Consider the following 16790-nt stretch of genomic DNA (forward strand, 5'->3'; position numbering starts at 1 on the left):
ATTTTTCTAATTGCAAAATTTTAAATATATATGTCACTGTTGGGGTCCACTCAGAAAGCTTTATGATGAACGGTATTCGGACTTATTATTATTAAGGACTGAGATACGCACATGATTTCCCTCAGAAAGAAACAGCGGACTAACTGCCCTTCTCCACCGCATCCCACCCACCCCCGCAAGCCTGCCATGTGGCATTTATTCGGTGACAGCATCGCATATGACATATACCCGCAACAACAGAGCCAATCGGGGACCTGTCATCCAGTTCTAAGTCGCACGAATTTTGGCGCAAACATCCATTCTTCTTCAACGAAATTCATCGCTCCTTTAGAAGACGCCACGTGGAATTTAAGAAATTGTTCAGCCACGTGGCTGATGGTTTGTGTAGCTGTAAAAAAATACGGTGGATTGGCAACGGACTATCAATTTTCAGCAGAAAGCAAACAAAAATCTTTCCATGGACGGACCGAGCGATTCAAAACCAATGAAGAAAATTTGTCATTGCGTGTCTTACTATCTCGTCTTTCATGCATTTTATCGATTTACCGGAGCTGCGCCTTCGTGTCGTCGCTGTTATTGATTTCGCTTTCGCTCCAGGGTTTCTTTGCCGTTTGATTCCGTTAACTTGAGGTTCAGGAGTGGCTGAGACGAGGTTTTGGTCGCTAGAAATTATGAGCATTAAAGTCTAGTTCTCATTCAAGAAGGAAGAAGAAGAGAAGAGGAATCGAGGTAAAGGAAAATAGATTCCGTTTGGGATCAGTCTTCTCTTCCACTGGTTATCTCATCAAAACTTGGCCTGGTGACGAGTGCAAGAGTATTAGGGTTAGGCTCGGCGGATATATACGGTATCCGCTAAATATCGTTTTGGCAGTCTCGCTTCTCTTATATAAAGCGGGCTCTGGAAATTTTGCACCCTTAAGCTTCTCATGGATTGGCTTTTTATATCTGGTTTTGATGTGCATGGTGGTGTTTTCCTTTGTTGAAGTAATAGGAAGAGATAGATTACGCTTCCAGGTGCGTAAGTTCCGACTTCGTTTATTTCCATTTGGAGGAACTATTAGATGAGAGAATGTGTGAAATTTGGCTATGTTCTACAGCATTCTGAAATATTGGGCAGAAGATTTTGATGAAATTGTGATTTTTACTTGTTTTGCAGCTCTGGTGACAATGCAATGCATATAATTCGTACTTTTTGGGCGGATTTTAGTCTATATATATAATAGCTTGTCATTTATGCTATAAATTACTGTTTCAGTTGAACATTTTTGTTCCGCTTTTTAGGATAACAAGCTGTTATAAAGTAAAAGGAAGAGAAACTCAGAAAAGTATGTGCCAATAGAATGGGAAAAGCATTTAGCTGCTTTGGTGCACCAAAATCATCTCCAACAAAGAGCCATCCAAGTAAATCCGTCATAGGTGAGTATGCTGAAGTTTAATTGGCTTTCCCTGCGTCACAATACTATTTTTCGATGCTTAGAATTTGAGCTAAAGGTAATGAGAAAAAGAAAAGGTTTGAAAGCCTCAAATAAGTGATTCTATATTTATAATCAACACATAAATCATTGGAATTTCATTTACTTCACTTCCCTTTAATACAAAGCTTAAGTTTTAGGGCTTCTCCAACCGAATGGTGTCGTTCGATCGCTCCAGCTGAACTCTAAATTTTCGGCTATTTGCTTGTGGGTGATTATTGGCATCGCACTGTTCACGTACGTGATTTTTCTGTCTCAATCGGATTTGCCGAAGAAATGGGCGAAAGAGGAGAAAGACTATTACCTTAGCAGAAGCGCGCAAAATGGAGTTTGATTGGAGATGAATCATGGCATTTTTGAGTTTCACTGCATTTTGGCGTGAAAAATGATATTTTTGGTTGGAGATGCCCTTACTCTGATAAAGCTGATGCAGGAAGCAATTTTTTTTTTGATTTGTATAGGTTCCTGCGTTATATTAGTGTAACATTGTAGTATAAGCACTGGCCATCTATCGTTTGCATCAAGAGGTTCCATTTCCTATTCAGAAAGTGATGTTTTTTTTGGCTAGCTTGTTATTTGCATTACCTTCAACTTTTTTTTTTCCCTTGCTGGCTATTAAATTTTCTGGGTGGACGTAGTTGTAATGGATTTTAGCTTGATAATGTTAAATATTATAATCAAAATAAATAGAAATGACTAATGTGGAAGATTTGAGACTTGATAATGCTTCATTTGTCTTTTCTACCTTTTTTGTAAGATATTAGGAAGTTCAAGTGCAACCAGTTTACTTATACTATTGTGTCCTTACCAACTTTCTGTTTCATCGTTCTTTCTCTGATTTCTTGGATCCTTATCTGAAGGAAATGTAGGTGCGCTATCCCAAACACAAAACTGCATCCGCTTGTTTTCCTATAATGAGCTGAGATCCGCAGCAAGGAGTTTCCATCCAACGAATAAAATAGGGCGTGGTGGTTTTGGAATTGTGTATAAAGTAAGCCTTTCTGTGATTGTTTTCTATCGCTAATGCTAATTTATTGGTGCATCTCCAAATCATTCATCATCAATTCATCACATTTTTGTTGTCTCCATATGCAGGGGGTATTAAGGGATGGAACTCAAGTTGCAATAAAAGCACTATCTGCCGAATCAAAACAAGGAATCCATGAGTTTTTGACTGAAATTGAAATGGTATCAAATATTAGGCATCCTAATCTTGTTCGATTGATTGGTTGTTGTGTTGAAGGCACTAACCGTATGCTCGTTTATGAATACGTGGAAAATAATTGTCTAGCTAGCGCTCTACTTGGTAATACAGAAAAATTTGCTGCATAATATGAATTTGAAATTGAAATTATGTAACGAAGACTTGAAATTAAACATTTTTCAGGCCCTAGTCATAAACAAATTGCTTTAGACTGGCCAAAAAGAGCTGCTATTTGTCTGGGCACAGCTAATGGGCTTGCATTTCTTCATGAAGAGGCAGAACCCCACATTGTCCATCGTGATATCAAGGCTAGTAATATTTTACTTGACAAGGACTTACGACCAAAAATTGGAGATTTTGGTCTGGCAAAGCTTTTTCCTGACGCAGTGACTCACATCAGCACTAAGGTGGCAGGGACTATGTAAGTGCTATTATTGAAGTTTAAGAACCCGTGCTCCATTACATAACATGGATTATTCTGTTTAGTTCTTATAAAATTCTCAAGTACACGTTGATGGATGCAATACAGTGACTTCTTAGATGCTGAATGTCATGATTAAGTTATATACTCCTTTTGGGTTTAGCTACCTACGTTGGGTTGCTACCATTTCTTGTTTAAAGCTTCCATTAAATTTATCGCTTGCAACTCATGCATTTTGTGTTTCTTTATATATGTTTTCAGCATCTTCTTTTACCACTTGAATAATACATGTAATTTATTTGGATATGGTATTTAATTAAACAAACATTGACATTTCTAATGTCTTTGCACTCACAAGATATGTTGTATGAAGTTTGTAATGAAAATGTAGCTCTTGTCAATTTAGCTTGAAACTCAAGGTTCGTGAGGGTTGTTAAACCTTTGTAAATTAGCCTGAGGCTAACCAAGAGATGGGGGTGAATTAATTATTTAAAAAATTTTCTTCAGGAAAAAAAGAAAATCTTTTGAAATCTTTTTTAATATTTTAAAACAAACAATTTGTGCTGAAGCAAAACTAATTTCACAATAAAAATAATCAGAGATTTCAAACAAAGAACCAATCACAAAAAAATGCGGAAAAATAAATAAAAAGAATACATAAGAATTGTAGTTGTTCGGTCAACTTGACCTACATCCACTCCTCGGAAATCTCCTTTCCAGGTATTGCATTAAAAGTAGTGTATTTCCTTTTGCCCCCATAGTAAGGCGGAGAAGTCCTTATAAAATCTTTCCACCGACCCAGTGAGGTAGAGTACCTTCAATCCTTTTACTCCCTCATGGAGTAGGTAGAGAACCTTGGAAAAAAAGAAAATTTTTTGAACTCTTTTTTAATATTTTAAAATAAACAATTTGTGCGGAAGTAAAACTAATTTCACAATAAAAAAAATGAGAGATTTCAAACACAGAACCAATCACAGAAAAATGCGGAAAAATAAATAAAAAGAATACACAAGAATTGTAGTTGTTCGGTTAACTTGACCTACATCCACTCCCCGGAAATCTTCTTTCCAGGTATTGCATTAAAAGTAGTGTATTTCCTTTTGCCCCCAAAGTAAGGCGGAGAAGCCCTTACAAAATCTTTCCACTTACCCAGTGAGGCAGAGTACCTTCAATCTTTTTAGTCCCTCTTGGAGTAGGTAGAGAACCATGGAAAAAAAGAATTTTTTTTCAAATCTTCTTTAATATTTTAAAACAAACAATTTGTGCGGAAGCAAAACTAATTTCACAATAAAAAAATCAGAGATTTCAAACACAGCACCAATCACAGAAAAATGTGAAAATTAAATGCGGAAAAATAAATAAAAAGAATACACAAGAATTGTAGTTGTTCGGTCAACTTGACCGACATCCACTCCACAGGAATCTCCTTTCCAGGGATTGCATTAAAAATAGTGTATTTCCTTTTGCCCCCATAGTAAGGCGGAAAAGCCCTTACAAAATTTTTCCACCGACCCACTGAGGCAGAGTACCTTCAATTCTTTTACTCCCTATTGGAGTAAGTAGAGAACCTTTGGATTTTTTTTTTTGAAATCTTTTTTAATATTTTAAAACAAACAATTTGTGTGTAAGCAAAACTAATTTCACAATAAAAAAAATCAGAGATTTCAAATACATAACCAATCACAGAAAAATGCGGAAAAATAAATAAAAAGAATACACAAGAATTGTAGTTGTTCGGTCAACTTTACCTACATCCACTCCCCGGAAATCTCCTTTCCAGGTATTGCATTATTAGTAGTGTATTTCCTTTTGCCCCCATAGTAAGGCAGAGAAGCCCTTACAAAATCTTTCCACCGATCCAGTGAGTTAGAGTACCTTCAATCCTTTTACTTCCTCCTGGAGTAGGTAGAGAACCTTGGATCCGATGCTGATGGAAGTCTCCTCATAGCCACCAAGGAACTAAGGAAGAAGCCTGAAGAAGATGGTGGAAACCTTGCTTGGAGTAACTTTTACGAATCCCTCACAACTCCCCCTCACAAGGATCTCTCTCTCAAAGCTCTTTTCTCTTCCTTCTCTAAGCTCTCGCTCAGGTCAACCCAATAGTAAAAGATATACTCAAGGATAATATGAGAGCTTAAATAGAGAGCCTTCAAAAGAGGCCCTAATTTTAATTTTGCACTTTTGATCGTCCAGTACGATCCAACACCGTACTGTGCGATTAGTTCAAAACATCCCTTTCAGCCAGTACGATCAGCATTATCCTGTACGATCAGTTCAATTATTTGTACAGATCGTCCAGTACGACTATTCGATCGTCCAGGATGATTAGTTCAAGATACTGTATTGATCATCCAGTACGTTATGGGACGATGGGCGGCAATTTACATATCGTCCCACACACCCCTCGGGATAACCAGTACGATCGCATGAACGATTAGAAGAAAATTATGGTTTTCGTCATGGACGATGGGGGATTGTCCTATGAAATATCAAAGATTGTCCAGTACGATCATTGTAGATCGTCCTGTACGATCTGATCAAGCAATCTAAACATAATTAGTCCCCTAATCTCATGATCAATTTAGGCATGATTGTCATAAATCATCCAGTATGATGTATATTGTCCTGTACGATTAGAACAAAATTTGAAAATTAAAATATTGCCTAAATTGTGATTGGTGGATGGTTTTCACAATCTGAACTGATCGTCATGTACGATACAGATCGTACAGTACTTGATGTCCAATATAACAGTACAACCAGATTTATCGACACAATCAGATTCCACATCAAAATAGAAGGAGAGGATTCCTCGGGACGAAATAAGGCTCTTACGGACGTATTTTTGAATTAAATAAATTTTACAACAAAAAAAACCGCCAGAAAATGCACCGCATGAACTAATTACAGTAGAAAATTTCTCCGAAATTTCCCACGATAATTCATGATTTTCCTGTAGTGTGAGAAAGAATGGTAGATTAGTCTAAGGTCATAAACTAACTCAAGCTGTTTTTGTTAAATGTTGCTGCTACTTAAAAGATCTTCTTACCCCTCTAAGGTCATGCAATTTTGTTTTCTCTTACTCTTGAGAAAAAGGCCAAGGAAATTAAATATTTTATGCATTCAGGAAACTAAGTGACCCCTCTAAGGTCATGCAATTTTGTTTTCTCTTACTCTTGAGAAAAAGGGAAAATCCATCAACTGAAACTTTAGTTTGTACCTTTTACATATTCATATTGATATGTTCATCTTTGTTTTTTCGCTCCCTTGTTCTTTCTCACTGTTATCATTTTTGTCGTTATAATTGCTCTAATAATAATTATTGTTATTTGTAGTTTTTGGCATGTTGCTTATGGCAGATTGGAAATATAATCCTAATTGGTTTCTGAAGAGTTTGAATAATCTCATATGCAATTGGTATGATGAGTTTATATGTAGTGGTGGTGGACATGATATACAAAGAAATAAACATACAGATGAGTACGAGTACTATACTCAAATTTTGTTTAATTTCTGGGTAAGACCATTTGAATTACATTTGTGCCCTACTTTTGGAACTTAGAAGCTTTAATATTTTCAACATCTGTAACGATGTCATCTTGAAACCATTCTCATTTCTCATGTTCATACTTTGTAGTGCAACACCCTTAATCCTTCATCTGGTTTGAGTTGATATTTTAATACGTTTTATATATTGCTTTTGCAGAGGGTACGTGGCACCCGAGTACGCCATGCTTGGGCAATTAACCAAAAAAGCAGACATCTACAGCTTTGGAGTGCTGATGCTTGAAATTATTAGTGGAAGAAGCAGTGCAAGATCTGTATGGGGACTTGACATGAAGCTTCTTCTGGAATGGGTAATTCTGTTGCATACCAATTTGATGCTATTTTCCACTTGTACTAACTAAACCAGAATTCATCTTCTTCAGACAATTTTCTTTGACTTGCAATTCTCGTCATTCATTCAAATCAGAAAATTTTTTATCTTTTGCATTTGTTTCCCCCTGTGGAAATTGAATGTTCAGAATCTGTTTTTCCAGTTTCTGTATAATTCATCAAGGAGCGTTGCTTAGATTGATGATCAAATATACTACAACAACAACAACATCAAGTCTTTGTCCCACTACATGGGGTCGGCTACATGAATCATTTTTCTCCACTATGTCATGTTAAAAGTCAAATTCTCTAATAAAGAAAGATCATTTATAATATTTTTTAACCAAGTCTTTTTAAATCCACCTCTACCTTTCTTACCATAAGTCAAATCTAATACCTCAACTTTCCTAACCGGGTCATCAGAAGGCCTCCGTTTAATATGACCAAACCATCTAAGGCGACTCTCTCCAATCTTATCTTCCACTAGAGCTACTCCAACCTTTTCACGTATATACTGATGATCAAATATACTAAGAAAAAAAAAAAAAAAGAGACCAAGGATATGATGATAAAAAAATTTATCTCAATGGGTCAGAAAATTTTAAATTTTTTCCAATGCCAGACTTTTGTGTTTGCAGACATGGCAGCTGCGGAATGAAGAAAGATTGTCGGATATAGTGGATCCCAAACTTGTAGAGTACCCCGAGAATGAAGTTGTTCACTTTATTAAGGTGGCACTGCTTTGCACACAAGCAACTTCTCATCTGCGACCCAATATGAAGGAGGTGGTAGAAATGCTGCAGTCGAGTCAAATGGATCTCGATGTGGGAACTCTGAAACAGCCGGGTGTAGTCAGAGAGGGAAACCCTTCCTTTGGGATGGTCAGTAAACTGAAGAGAACTCAATTGCCCAATCGCAGCCAGTTAAATAGCACCTATGACTTCGTCTCCACAGCAGAAGACGTTGGAGGCACTGCTGCAATGAGCACGATAGAGCTGCAGCCTAGATAGTCAAGGGAGAGCTTGGTTACATTTTGACCGTTGGAGTCAAAGATCATGCAATGGAGAGCTCTTGTGTTGTATTTTAGGCTGTATGTTAGCAAAATACAAGATAGTTGTTAAAGTGGACATCGATGCATAATAATATTTGGAATGAAAATTAGAGGTTATTTATTTAATCAAAATATTAATTATTAAATTATTTAAATTTTAATTTATTTTTCATTTGTTAATATATATATATACCGTCCTGGAATATTCATGATGGTAGAGAAATATAAAGTTTAACGTCTTAGCTTTGTGCGAAGATCCAACACAAACAAATGAAAGATATGGGCATAACATTCATAAGAGACTAAGATTTATACGTAAAAAGCTCTGAAAACAAGAAACATCATGAGGTCTTGTCCGGTTTGAATGAATTCACTAATGCTTGTAGTTGATTATAAATGAGGCCTTTTTGTAGGGGGAAAGCCTTGACTCGATGTAGTCAATATACATCATATAGAGTGCATTAAATGGCGGGAGTTAAAAAAAAAAGGTGGGAGTTGGAAGAATTAGTGTTGATATGTTCGCTTAGTAGGATTATAGTCGGTGAGTGGTGTAGATCAGAAGGATCGTAGTCGAGTGACAGTGGTCAGAAGGACAATGGTCGGGCAACAGAGGTAAAAAATACAATAGTTGGCGGGCAATCGAAATCAGAAAGATTGTTGTCGGGTGACAGTGGTCCGGAAGACCGTAATCTGGATATGTTAGTTGAAGAGATCATTGTCGGTGGGTGACGGGGGATGGAGAGATCGTAGTTGGCGGGCGATGGTGGTCAGAAAGATTGTAGTCAGGTGACGAAGGTCAAAAAGATCGTAATCAGTGACGATGGTCAGAAGGAAATCCAATGATAATCGATGGTCGGACGTATGTCTGGTGACAGTTAGTGATTGGGTGAATGTTGGCAAAAGCCTGGCGATAGCCCGGGACATGACGTAAATCAGACGTCAATGAGTGGTCGGGCGAAAGTCCAGTGAAAGTGGCGACAATCGGTGTCCGAACATGAATCCGATGTCAGTTGCTGGGCGGACATAAATCCGACGTTAGTTGATGGCCGAGCTGAAGTCCGACAATAAATGGTGGTCGGGCAGAAGTCTGAAGATAGTTGATCCCCGGATGGAAATTCGGTGAAAGTCTAATGATAGTTGGCAGTCCGTCAATGATTGTTGTTCTTTCCTCTATTCTTTCTCTTCATTGATTCTTTCCTTGCTTAGTCCCCCTGTTAATGAAGAATGAGGGATCTATTTATAATTTTTTTATAGTGGCGAGATATAATTTAAGGGCTTTTTCATCTAAACAATACTATAGGGGATATTTTGGCCAAATAAAGATATAAGGGGGATGTTTGTCCAATTAGGTTCATTAGTATTTTAAAATTTTTAGGGGGGGTGCAATTGCTTAAAAATTCATATAATAAAGACTAAAATATACAGAGGGAATAACAAATTAACTAAAGAACCATATAATAATTTTTTACCCCAGCAGTCCGTCTGGAATGATTGCAACTATTTGTAAAATAAATTGCAAAACTATTGCGAAGAAAATAAGTTTTTTAAAAATTGATGAGTACATTATAAATATTTTATTTAAAAAAATCAAGAACAACTTTTGTACATCTGCCGTACTCCAAAAAACTAGTTCACATAAATTTTTAACAAAATAACATGAAAGCAATATAAAATAACAACATGACAAAAAGTTAAAAAAAGCAAAGCATTGAAAAAAAAAAAAAAAAAAACTACTCCAAACAAATACGCACTGTAATAACTTTGCTTTGTCCTTGGTTAAATAAATAGGCATTTAGAATTAATGTTAGAAGGGTATTTGAGTCCAAAAAAATAAAAAAAAAATTTGCAAAGGTGAATCATGCTTATGCATCAGGAAACCCAACAGTGGCGCTACAATTAGTTAAAGAACAAAACGCTATTTAATCTAAGATTTTATTTGGTATAAATTTTTTATTATTTTTTAAAGCAATTTTTAAGTACAAAATTTTTGAACTAAAAATTTTTATACTAAAAAGTTACTTTAAAAAATATTAGTAAATATGTCCCAAATGAAGTCTATATAAAAAAGCCTTAAATATACCCATAATATTTGATATATGTATATTTATTCAACTTTTGCTTGGTGATTTTTTTTTTTTTTTTGGAACGATGGTATTTATCTAATACCACACCTTTAGGAGACGCTTGGTGTTGTAACTAATCCCTCGGCTGACCTAGAAAAAGCACCCACCCAGAAACCTTCTGACCCGCACTTGATTGGGCCCCACTTAAAAGGCGTTGCTGCTTGAGTATATTCGAGCATGGGTTGAGAGTACCCATCCGCACTCGCCCACCAACAAAACTAAGCATCGATGGGTGCTTGGTGAATTTTCAGTTCTTCTTACTCTAATGCTCTTGGTTGAATGATGATTCCATCTTAGTGTAATATGAAAATGACTATTAATTCTCAGGTGAATAATATCCTCAAACACAGATTTCTATAGTTGCTAATCTCTTCTTAATCTCATTTCATTTATGGGATTTAAATTTGCAAACATAATTAATTTAATCTGATTAAGTTGTATTATTTTACCTTTTATGATTTCAATTTTCTCACTGAAATTTTTTGCTTTAAGAAGGTTTCAAATTATCATTTGAAGAAAATTTCACCTATATTCAAATTTACATTAAAAAATGATGAGCTTTTATTTTAATTGATGGTTATTTAAATTTGTGAATGCTTACTATGAATTGCTTGATTTTCACTAATTATATCATTTTATTACATAATAAAGTTTCGTTTGGGACGGCTTTCTTTTTGCTTCTTAAAATAGATTTTTTATACTTAAGAAACAGCAAAAAAGCTGTCCCAAACGAAACCTAATTCCTAAATTCTAACAAAATACAACATGCTTGAAATATGCACATTTCAACGATAGCAATGCTTCTCCTCCCTTCTCAGTCAAAAAACCCGTTCAAAATTTCTTTCACCAATAATCCTGACAAGAACACCTACCTTGTTTAAAATGATGGAATCTATACCTGTCCCTGATGAGGATCTCCTTCTCGTAAACTTTAGATATCAGCTTCGCAACGGAATGGCAATCCTCACAGATCCGTAGGTTCTTATTAATCCGTATAGCCATAGTTTCTTTCATACTAATTAGCCCAAAAGCCATCGCCAGCTTCTCGCTGTGCAGATTCAAAGCATGCTCTTTGGCAACATCATCTTCCACATTCTGCAGCAGCTGAGTCCTCTTTGATTCATAACCAACAGCCTTCAATCTCGCTTTTATCTCCTCCAACTTCTTATATATTCTTTCAGATAAAGGATGAGATGCATCTCCCACTAAGAACTCGTGGATCACTCCATTGACCTCCATTGAGCTACACCCAGGCTCCTTCTTCAGCCCTTGATCCCTCATTAACTTCCTCAGTCTACCAACATCTTCCCATCTACCAGCTTTTGCATATAGATTAGACAGCAGAACATAAGCTCCATCGTTTCTTGGCTCCAGCCCCAGAAGATTTTGGCAGGCGAGTTCGCCAAGCTTGACGTCTCGGTGTACAACACAGGCACCGAGTAATGCTCCCCATGCCGAAGCAGGGGCTGGCACCGGCATACTCTTTATAAGCTCCATCGCTTCTTCTAAACGCCCTGCGCGGCCAAGGATGTCAACCATGCAACCATAGTGTTCAATATCTGGTGCAATTCCATATAGAGGAAGCATTTGGCTAAAATACATTCTGCCTTCTTCCACTAGGCCGGCATGGCTACAGGCGCTAAGGATGTTGGTGAAAGTAACATGATTGGGCTTGACTTTGGCCTCTTGCATCTCTTTGAAGAAATTTAAGGCTTCCTTTCCCATGCCATGCATTGCAAGGCCTGCAATCATTGAGCTCCAAACAAAGACATCTCTTTTTTTGACAGACCTGAACACACTGAGCGCATTCTCCAGATCTCCACACTTCGAGTACATGTCTACGAGTGATGTAGTCAGATGATAATTTAAATCAAAACTATGGTTTCTCATGTAGGAGTGGATGCATTTACCCGTTTCAATTGCACCTAACTGTGAACAAGCTGATAATGCAGCAACAAGTGTGAGATGGTTAGGCTCGACATTAGCATCCTGCAGTTCATTGAAAGCATCCAGAGCTTCTTTGGGTCTACCATTCTGTTCATAGCCAGAGATTAACGCATTCCAAACAGCTATATCGCGATATGGCATTTCATCAAACACACGGCGGGCAGCATCGAATTCATGAGATTTCGCATATGCAACCAGCATGGTGGTCCAGGATATTGAATCCTTCTCCTTCATGCTGTCAAAAAGAAAGCTTGCGTCAGCAGAGTTCCCGCACTTTGTGTACATGTCAAGGATGGCATTGTTCAGTATCAAGCACTGTGTAATCTCATTCTCCTTGATATAAGAATGAATCCACCTACCGAGTTCCAAGTCTCCCTTTCTTCCACAAGCTGAAAGAACACTAACCATGGTCACATCATTGGGCATGAAGCCGCTCTGCTCCATCACTTGAAAGAGATTCAAGGCGTCATTGTAGTGGTCAGTTCGCGCCAGCGCCGTGATCATTGAGTTCCACGAAACAACGTCCTTCTGAGGAATATGATCAAACACAAGGCGTGAAAGGTTCAAACACCCACAAGCGGCATAGAAGTGGACGAGAGAATTGAGTATGAAGACGTCAGAACGGAAGGGAGATTTGATGACCAAGCCATGGAGTGTGGAACCCTCTCGCAGCATCTGGAGTTCTGCAGCAGCTTTGATTACGAAGGGGAAGGTGAAGCGATCTGGGGAGTGAGGGCTGTCGCTGAGCATGCGTGAGAAGAGTTGGAGGCTGAGGTCAGGGCGGGAGCTAGAAGAGTAGGCGCGGATGAGGATGTTCCAGGAGTAGAGATTTGGCTGAGGAATTTGGTCGAACACCAGGTGGGCGTATTGGAGATTGCGTGATGGGGAGATGGAGCAGGAAGTTAGGAGGCGGCTGGCGGCGTACGGGTGGTCGAAGAGGCCGATGCGAAGCATCCGGGCATGGATTTTCTTGATCTCTGCGGAGCTGAGGGTAGTATGTTCGTCGAGGAATGAAAGGATTGGGTGGTCGGCCGGCAGCCGTCGGCGTCCATTTTCGGAGCTAGGGGTTACTGCGCGACAGATGACCGGCATTGTTATGGTGGCCATAGCCTACTTGTTCGTCTGTAACAAGTGAATGGTTAATTTATTGCATATTGGAATTTATGGGGGCATAAAGTTGAACAGTTCAATATGTCATCATGAACTACCATCACATTATAAAAATTTTACACAAACCAGTAGTCAATTTCCTTGTAGCGGTGGCACCTCTTAAGCGGGGCTCAATCAAGTGCCTGCAAGAAGATTTCTGAGATGAGTGTCTTTTCTAGGTCAGCCGAAAATTAGTTACGTCGTCAAGTGTCCTTTCAGAGATGGCAACCGGTGGATTCCCCATTCCAAAAAAAAATATTTCTAGAACCACAATCTTGTTGGGATAAAATTATGTATTGATCCACCCTTCAATCAAAATTTAGATAAGTGATCCTCCCCCAAAGATATCTTGCAAATGTAATGTCTTTAATGTATGCTGACCTATCAAAGCATTGAAGCTCATTTCATATGCATAGGCCTCATCAATCTTTGCCAAGGTTTGATCACCATCTTGATATTGCTCATCATTCCTCATGTCTTACAAATATGACCTTGATGAACTTTTTAATCACAAGGAAAGCAAAGGTCTTTTATTCTTTGCTCATCTACTTGTGCGACCTTAAACACTTTATGTATAATATAGGCCTTCGCACTTAATTTTCTCAACAAAAAAAAAATCAAACAATCCTACAATTTTGATTATATTTAGGAGGTACGAGCGAGCACACGTCTCCTCTTAAAAAATCTTAAATAATCTTTATATATTATATTTTTTATTTGCATAATTATAAATTTTATAATAAAATATTTAATTCGTAATCCATCAAAATTTTAAGATTGAGTATTATAAATATCTATTGAAAAATATTAGTGATATTATTTAAATAATTTATGCTTCCATGGAAAAAAGGTTCTGCCTACGATTAATTGAGTAATGTACATATCTCAATTTTCTTTTTTTTTTTTTTTTTATCCATATCTCAATTTTCGACTCTAGAATAGGGCTGTCAATTCGTGTCGGCGGGTCGTGTTAGGGTCAGACCCGAATTTGACATGCCTGTATCTGACCCGACTCGGACACGACCTGAAACAAGTTTCAGGTCAATTATCTAGACCCAAACCCGGCCCGAATCGGGTTCGGGTCAACATGACCCGACACAAATTTTTGAAAATAGCGGGTTCTGGTCACGAAGTAGCGGCAACACTGCGGCAGGTGGCGGCACGGGACATCGGGGCAGCAGCACTGCACAGCGGCAGGCGGCACTGCGGCGAGGCAGCGGTGGTACAGCAGCAACGCCAGTCGGTCGACTCAGTCCCGAATGCGCGGCGGCGCAGCAGCAACGACAGGCGACAGCAACAACAGTAGCAGCACACGAACGTCGAGACTCATGATTCGCGAAGCGACGCAGCGCCAGTCGCCAGAGCCGAGACAGCGATTTTGATTGCGACTCGACGTCGAGTCATTTCGCAGGCAGGGAGGGCATGCCGGGCAACAGAAACGGGCAAACTCATTTCCGGGTCAACCCGAACCTGACCCGTAACGCAAATCGTGTCAATTTTTCGAATCCGAACCCGATGCTAACCAGGTCGACCCGAACCCTAATTTTTTCGGATCAGTTTTAGGTCGTGTCAAAATTTGACAGCCCTACTCTAGAATGGCTTTCCATGACGTTCTATTGAGAGAAACCCATTAAAAAAAATTACAGTTGCAGACTCATAGTTGTCAAATACTCGGACAAAAAAAGAACACTCAATAGCAGAAAAAACAACAAGGGGAGACCTAAACCCTAAAGCAAAGAAAAGAACAGATTAAACACATGTAATGCTCAAACCAGAGATCAATTGAAAGTCTTAAAGACCCTACTTCAGACAATGGAAGTAATTTACAGCTTCGTTTGGGCCGGCTTTCTTATTACTTCTTGAAGTAATTTTTTAATACAAAGATTATTTTTTTGTACTAAAAAGTTTCAAGAATCAATAAGAAAGTCATCCCAAATGAAGCTCAAGTCAAACTCACATAGATAAGGTGGGAAGTATTAAGGGGCTGTTTGGCAACCGGATTTATGTAGGATTTGAGCAAACAAGATTTACTCGGCCATTCGAACTTACAGCGAAATAAATTCATCGTCCGGTCCTTTTTGCAGTAAATCCTGTATTTACTAAGGAGCTATTTGGCAACATGTAGGATTTAACATGTAGCATCACAAAGAAAAATTTGACGGACATGCAGACTGTAGGAGTTTTAGTTATTTAATAATTAGTTGTGTTGAATTATGTACCTTTATGATTGACTAGATGAAATGAGTTTTATATCTCAGGTTTCTTTTAAGCCATTTGGCTTTAAAAAATTACCTGAAATACAGCTTTATTCTCTATACATTTTTTTTAGAAATAACTAAACTCAGAAAAGCTGAACTAATTTGGTCTTAGCTACATTTAGTATAACCCCTAGGTTCAAGGGAATACAAGAAGATAGGTATATATGCACATAAGCATCAAATCAGAGTGTCATAACAATCATTAATCAAATGGCAAGAACATTTGATGCATAACAGGAAAGTTAGCATCAAAATTCCTAATATTCTAGCTTGACTCAAACAGTTAGAAATAGGTAGAATGAAAATTGGCATGCCAACTTGACCATTTAGATGTTAGACCGGTCCAGTGGACCGGTCCAGCCGGTCCAGGCGGGACCGGCTCATACACGAACAGGGCGGAAAACTTCCGCCCGCTGGGCCGCTGGGATGCCGAGCGAACCACATGGTGTGCGGGAGCCAAATAGGAAAGAAATTTTGGGGAGTTAAGAGGGAAATTTGAATGTAGGGACTGTTTAGGGAATTCCTTTTGATTTGTATGCATGAAATAGTTGATTTTCCTAGGGTTTGAGTATCTTGAATTTGGCTGAAATTTGAGATCTCTTAGATTTAGGTTTTCTTTGGGCTCTAGCGGCGTCTAGAGATTTGGGAGAGTTCAATCCTCCTCTCGAATTGAGGATCAATTGTATCTTTTCTATTCTGTTGCATCTATTAGTAAAATACAAGTCTTTTCTCCACGGTTTTCTCTCCGATTTGCTATTTTTCCACTGTTTTGTGGCTGATTTCTGCTGTGGACAGCACTAAAACTGCAGCAGTTTACTGATTTTGGCTAGGACCACTTGTGAATACAAGTGTTTCCTATCATTAGACTACCCAGTCATCCTAAGAAATGGTCCACGCAAGGTTTATCACTGATTTCGGAGCCATTTTCACATGGGTCAACTTATATGCTATGTTGCACCAATACGGATACGGCGACACGGATGCAATAAGATACGGATACTGGACACGTCGATTCTTAAAAATATAGGATACGGGTACGGCGCGGACACGACATTATAATTTATAAATCATACATAAAAATTAAGAAAACAATCAAAGCATAATATTTGAAATTACAAAAAAAAAAAAAAATAAACAACAACAACATCATTTGTAGCCTTGTAGCTTATAATATCAAAATATAAGAAAGCATTAAATGTCTAGTACAACAACAAAAGCATAAACATAAATAATCTAGCACATGAAGTTTCAACTATTCAATAGAAGGAATGATATGATTAGCTTCTTCA

General features: G+C 38.1%; 2 protein-coding genes across 6 annotated transcripts; one reads left to right on the forward strand and one right to left on the reverse strand.

The window, feature by feature from the left end:
• The first annotated feature begins 503 nt into the window (after window positions 1-503).
• On the forward strand, window positions 504-8150 carry LOC110108788 (putative serine/threonine-protein kinase). 4 transcript variants are annotated; one of them, XM_028698139.1, is made up of 7 exons: window positions 504-1014; window positions 1282-1416; window positions 2342-2463; window positions 2568-2778; window positions 2860-3097; window positions 6804-6954; window positions 7612-8150. In XM_028698139.1, the coding sequence occupies exons 2-7, from the start codon at window positions 1341-1343 to the stop codon at window positions 7981-7983; spliced, it is 1170 nt and encodes a 389-aa protein (XP_028553972.1). In that variant the 5' UTR covers window positions 504-1014; window positions 1282-1340; the 3' UTR covers window positions 7984-8150. The 4 variants fall into 4 exon arrangements, with proteins under 4 accessions (XP_028553972.1, XP_028553971.1, XP_028553970.1 ...); XM_028698138.1 differs by having other exon boundaries at window positions 505-729; window positions 2333-2463; XM_020839581.2 differs by having other exon boundaries at window positions 506-1014; window positions 2333-2463.
• A 2594-nt stretch (window positions 8151-10744) lies between these two features.
• LOC110108832 (pentatricopeptide repeat-containing protein At2g29760, chloroplastic) lies at window positions 10745-13810 on the reverse strand. 2 transcript variants are annotated; one of them, XM_020839661.2, is made up of 2 exons: window positions 13331-13810; window positions 10745-13216 (listed from the first exon to the last, which is right to left on the reverse strand). In XM_020839661.2, the coding sequence occupies exon 2, from the start codon at window positions 13199-13201 to the stop codon at window positions 10991-10993; it is 2211 nt and encodes a 736-aa protein (XP_020695320.1). In that variant the 5' UTR covers window positions 13202-13216; window positions 13331-13810; the 3' UTR covers window positions 10745-10990. The 2 variants fall into 2 exon arrangements, with proteins under 2 accessions (XP_020695320.1, XP_020695322.1); XM_020839663.2 differs by lacking the exon at window positions 13331-13810 and having other exon boundaries at window positions 10745-11985; window positions 12058-13302.
• Window positions 13811-16790: the final 2980 nt, after the last annotated feature.

This window comes from Dendrobium catenatum, unplaced genomic scaffold, assembly GCF_001605985.2.
Source record: "Dendrobium catenatum unplaced genomic scaffold, ASM160598v2 fragScaff_scaffold_1056, whole genome shotgun sequence".
In the NCBI taxonomy this organism is placed as follows: Eukaryota; Viridiplantae; Streptophyta; class Magnoliopsida; order Asparagales; family Orchidaceae; genus Dendrobium; species Dendrobium catenatum.

Bases quoted from the DNA above. Each gene is read 5' to 3' on its own strand.
- LOC110108788 (XM_028698137.1), top strand. From the start codon at position 1,341: ATGGGAAAAGCATTTAGCTGCTTTGGTGCACCAAAATCATCTCCAACA. The intron at 1,417-2,332 runs GTGAGTATGCTG...CCTTATCTGAAG, and splicing joins TCCAAGTAAATCCGTCATAG to GAAATGTAGGTGCGCTATCC. The intron at 6,955-7,611 runs GTAATTCTGTTG...TTGTGTTTGCAG, and splicing joins TGAAGCTTCTTCTGGAATGG to ACATGGCAGCTGCGGAATGA.
- LOC110108832 (XM_020839661.2), bottom strand. From the start codon at position 13,201: ATGGCCACCATAACAATGCCGGTCATCTGTCGCGCAGTAACCCCTAGC.